Below are 5,500 nucleotides of genomic sequence, written 5' to 3'. Positions count from 1 at the left end.
TATATATATATATATATATATATATATATATATATATTATATATATATATATAGCTTTAAGTAGTAGTTTAAAGATGATATTCTTAGACAGTGTAAGGAAGTGGGATCTAATTCCACCCTTTCAGTAAATGATAATTGACGACTTCTTATGTGTGATCACTTTTTCTTTTTCTATTATCGAAATCCAACATTACTTTTTCTTTCCTTTTCTCCAAGCTTTGGACACGTGCCTAAGTCATTATGGACCCTTTACCATATAGCCCAAAGCTTGGCTACTTGTCCGGCTCCACACCAGCCTAGGAACGAGCCCAGTCAGCAATAATTTATTCAGAATTTAGATAAGTACAAAGTCTCAATGTTTAAAAAAATACAAAGATTAAATATAGCACAAGTTAATGACACATAATAACAAAAAAAAGAAAGAAGTATAATAAGAAAAACAAAATGAACTTAAAGGCCGTAAAAGTGACTAAAGTAGAAAATCCGTAAAATGGTTACGTATTGAATGGAAAATAAGTAAACAATTATGAGAAAAGATAAATTTCGCCTAAAAGTTGAAATTGAAGTTGCAGTTGGCTTTAAGGCGTTGAAGTTCTGATAGGTAAGTGGGACAAGTAGAGTGGGAGGCTTTATGAGTACAGTCATGTCGGGAATCGGAGTGTTTATTCGAGTCCGAGCAGTTTATACAGAAGTCCTCGGCTGAGTCGCAGTTTTCTTCCATGTGACCGTTTATACCACATTTAGCACAGGTAGGAAATACTTGTTGGCATTGGTTTTGATGATGTCCTAGTGATTGGCAGTTACGTCATCGTTGAAGTACTACTCGTTTTTTATGGAACATTTATTTAGTCCTGCGAAGAAATAGTGAAGTTTGAGAAGTTGAATTGCGACACGATGCGAGGCTCTTACTATGATGTGTTGTTTATTTTGTTGATGTTTGTGCGGCAAGGTTTTTAAGAATTGAATGATGTCTACATTGTTGTTGTAAGTACTGTTTTCTTTTAGAAGTTCTAAAAGTTCTAGGATCTCGTCTACGTTGTATTCTAATGGTGCGTTAAGGATTATCAAAGAGAGTAACCGCCTTTCTTTTTCAACATACGATAAACCAGTCTCCTGTATAGTTTGGAGAGCTATGTCTTTTTGATGATCATTATGGAATTTCAATTCCACAAGATGGCTGTTTTTGAAGATCTTTTTGACAGGTAGTTTCGAGTTGGTCTTAGTAATTTTTTCCCGAATGACATTAGTTGGACAATTTTCCGTAGCTGGGATGATGATAGGTTTTGGAGGAAGTTGTGGTTGAACATTATCACTGTTACCAGGATAGGCATGATTTATATGATCTAATTTGTTTGATATGGTTTTCAAGCTGTCGTCTATAGAGTTGAGGGTGATATTCGGACGGCAGAATGATTGAACATTTAAGTTGTCCATAATTTGTTTTAACTGTCGAAGAGCTTCGTGGCAAGCTTTTCTCTGCGCTGATGGAAGACTGTACATTTTCTTTTCGCGACTTTGTTGGTTGTTTATGTTGATTTTCAGAGTGTCGAACAGTTTTTCAATATGGGATAATTCATATTCAGATGGTGCTGGTGATTTTGTCTCTGTTGTTTCCTCCTGGGCAGTTTCTTGCGGAGTTTCTGTTGAGTCTTCTTCGTTCTCTTCAAATTATTCCAGAATTTGCGCCTCTGTTTGGCAGGCTTGCGCTGATGATGTACATCTTATTGCTGTCAAAGGTGTGGTTGTTTCCATTTGTTCTCTACTTGACGCAATTATACTATTGCTCAGACTTGTTGTTTTTGTTGATGGTTTGTCTCTGGTCGATGTGAAGATTCTTTCATTTCTGATTCGAGACCTAGTGGTAACTTTGGGTGAACCCCAGCCTAGTTCTGAAGATACATGTCTTTGCATTCTTTTTTTTTTTTAATTGTTAGGTGCTTATCCGTTATTTCTTAGAAACGTTATATTAAAAAAAGAATAAGGATTAAGAATTTTTTAAAAAAATGGATAGGGAGCTATGTATTATTTTAAGTAATTACATTTTTATGTGGCGATGGTGAGTCCCCCCCAGCCCCAGAAGAGTTCCCATTATGAATGCATGTAAAGTGATTAATAAAATTTAAGTGAGGATCCGATGCTCTGTTGATTTGCTGATTTGCCAGTGCCACCGTCCAAAAATGAATATCTAGATTAAAGTAACATGGAAATAAGGAAGATAACAAGATTGGGTCCGGTGGTCAAAGCAGTATGAGAAATAAAATTTTGAAAAAAATGTGTTTAACTCTCTTCGGAGCATACGGTTAATTTTAAAAATTTACTGAAAAATTGCAAATAAGGCGAAACTGATGGTGCCGAAATCGGAGCGAGTCTGAAGATATGTTAGATATCATTATTGATTTCATAGACGGCAACACTGGCAAATTTTGCTATATTCAACTACGTTAATTATTAGATTAACTAATGGTGTACTAAGTTAGAAAGCAGTTATCCTAACCTATGATGAATAAAATTATTTGAAAAATGAACTGGGCTTAGTAGGTAAGATGATGAAGTTATCAATTAGTGGGAGCATTGATACTTAAAGAACCAACCTATGTGAAAAGAGAAGAAAATAAAGCTAAGCTGTGTTTGGTTAAACAAACATTTAAAAAATGCTGCAATGTTAATCTAGATGCTTATAATGATAATAAAACATTATCCTGCAATTTTGCAATGATAATACATTTTGTTTGGCCAGGGAATGGGAAGAATGAAAAATATTATTTAAGAATTATTTGAATTAATTTATTTAAGGCGATCGCTATGTTAAAGCTTATGCAGAGTCAAACATTAAATTAAAATGACAATACATATACACTAGTGCAATAATTCATTTGGCCAGGGATAGTTATTGGCGAAAATGAATGATGTTAGAGGTTGTTTTAAAAGAAGACAATATATAGAAATATGTAATGCCCTAAGCTATGTATTGCTATTCGAAAAGGCATTGTACAAGCATATGTGGGATGAAGATTAATACAATTAAAATTTAAACAGTAATAATTTAATAATGAGCACATGAAATCAAAATAAATTAAGTCACAACCTCAACATATTTGTAGAATGTGGAAACGGCATTGCACTAAACTATGTAGTATAAAAATTAAAAGATGACATAATTAAATATCGATTTTAGTATTAAACAAATAAGATGTCAATAAAATGAAAACTTAAGGCCCTATCCTATTTAAATGAACTTGAACAAACATTGAACAATTGTATGTGGAACAGGAAATAAGTATTTAATGAGAGTATAAAAATTTACTTTGAAATTGATACAAGATAACTGTTATTTAAGATTACAAATAAAAAACATTAAAAAGATTAAAAATAAATATTTAATAAATTATTGGATCAAGCTGGTGATGGAATTGAATTGACAAATTTAACTGAATATTACATATATGAAATGTTTTGATATTGCTATGGAGAATAGAACACCAATTATAATGGAAGAGTGATATATGTTTGAAAATTAATATAAAATCACAAGATGAATAAGGATTATGTAGTTAAATCATAAACAATTGAAAGAAGTACATAATAAAAAATTAAATTAAAATATTAACATTAAGAAGTTAATTAAAGCGGTCAAAGTCAACGTTTACAAAAAGGCGAACTTTAATATAGCGAAAACCTATTCCGAGATCATGTCATTGTTTAGAAAGATACCTATAAAAATTTTATGCCAGACCGCCAAAATTTAATAACATTATAAATTTAGTGAAGAATCGCATGGCTCATTGCAAAGAAATGTTTAAAATTAAAAATAAATTGGAAAAGGTACTTTTAGAAGAAGTCAAAGTTATCGTTAAAATGCGCTTGCATTAAATGGCGGTCTGGTACTCTAAGCCTAAATCAATGAAACATCGGAATTTAAACGTTCATTAATGGAAAATAAACCTCTCCTGTGGCCGAAAAAGACTCACCAGAGATGCTTTGGGGGATTGCATGTTAGTTTTTTATAAACTTTAAGGAGGGAATATCAGTATTTAATGGTTTTTAAGAATTTATTCAGGAGCTACTGTAGAGAAGTTGTCACTGTCATTTTAATCCAACATTACTATAAGAGGGATACTTTATTTATTTACAATAACCATAAGACATTGTTGGTGCTCCCCTATTCACGGTTCAGTGATTTCCACTTGTAGCCGCCAGTAGACAAAACGTGGAATTGAAAAACAATTTCAGAGCAGAAATTTTTTTCATACATCCGGAAAAAAACATTATGTATTTCCAAATTGTTTAAAATAGGAAAAAATACTACGTACTTAGACTTTTTTTTAAAAAAAAAGTTCGTGCATGTAACTTAAAAGAAACTTCCTTAAGATCTAATGCAAATTACTCTAAAAACGCATTTAAAGTTGTTTTAAAAATTATTAATAGAATTTCAAAATATTTGTGGAGGATGGTATGTCAGTTGAAATCGAAAGAGAGATCTGTTCAGTAGCATAAAACATCAAGCTGTCAGGCTGTAAATTATTGAGAAAACCTTGAGAAAACCATTCAACCTTAAAATAACATTAAGACATTAATTGAAGTTGACAATGGTGCCAATAGTCTTAAATTATGGCTTTTTTTATTTTCCTTGACGACATGTGTTCGAAAAACAGTGTTAAACAAGTACTTACAAACATCAATAATAGTCACCATTAGAGTGATCTAGCTTTCGATTTTTCAGATTCGATTCTTAGAGCGCAGGTAGCCCGTTTGAAAGAAGAGAGGTTTATTTTTCAACCATATTATTGACGAGATTTTTGACTACAAATTATCCTGCCAAAAACCAATCTTATGCTAATCCTAATCTTTGTTTTCGATGAGAGAATACCTGTTTCAGGGGCTTCTTTCATTTTGTTGGAATGGGGGTAAACACCACAGGTGGTATAATCCGTGAAAAAACCCTTGAACTCGGGAAACAACAATTTGCACTTCGTGGGTAAATCGTTATTTTCGATGCTTAAAAAAACACCAATCCAAACATTGGATTGTAGATGATGAATATCTATATTTTTCGATTTATCCATACAGTCCTATTCATGTTCCTTTTAATTTATTTATTTATTTATTTTATTTTGTAAAATGTATATTTTTTATTTTATAGGTTCACCAACTTGGAGAAATGAAACATATTTTGCTTTTAGAGCAGAAATGTGCAGTTAAATACCTTGTTTTCGCGTGGAAACTTTTGGATAAAAAACCATACAGACACCATTCGTGGTACCCATGCTACGCGTAAATGACTCAAACGTTAAGAAGATTGCGAAAGTTCATAAAGCAATCAAAACTGCCCAAACTGCTGATGGACTTCGTTTTGTCACCTGTAAATGACTTTGATATGTTGGAAAAACATGCCATGGATTTTTATGGAGATTTTGAAGTTCACCCTTCAGAATATTTAGAAACTTTCATTCGTAAACTGTGCAGAAAAGAATATTTGGAGAATAAAAGGCGACAAAGGGAA

At 32.2% G+C, this 5,500-nt stretch overlaps 1 protein-coding gene across 1 annotated transcript in view; it reads left to right on the top strand.

The window, feature by feature from the left end:
* Positions 1-1,528: 1,528 nt before the first annotated feature.
* The window catches only part of LOC122270970 (LINE-1 retrotransposable element ORF2 protein), a 15,382-nt gene continuing 11,410 nt past the window's right edge, over positions 1,529-5,500 (top strand). Inside the window, exon 1 of the mRNA XM_043050492.2 lies at positions 1,529-1,901. Coding sequence (XP_042906426.2) covers positions 1,529-1,901 — 373 coding nt within the window. The remainder of the gene's footprint in view (positions 1,902-5,500) is intronic.

The sequence above is a fragment of the Parasteatoda tepidariorum genome, chromosome 1 (assembly GCF_043381705.1).
Source record: "Parasteatoda tepidariorum isolate YZ-2023 chromosome 1, CAS_Ptep_4.0, whole genome shotgun sequence".
Classification (NCBI taxonomy): domain Eukaryota; kingdom Metazoa; phylum Arthropoda; class Arachnida; order Araneae; family Theridiidae; genus Parasteatoda; species Parasteatoda tepidariorum.
The sequence above is the reverse complement of the archived record's forward strand: the minus strand, read 5'-3'. Positions and strand labels throughout refer to the sequence as shown.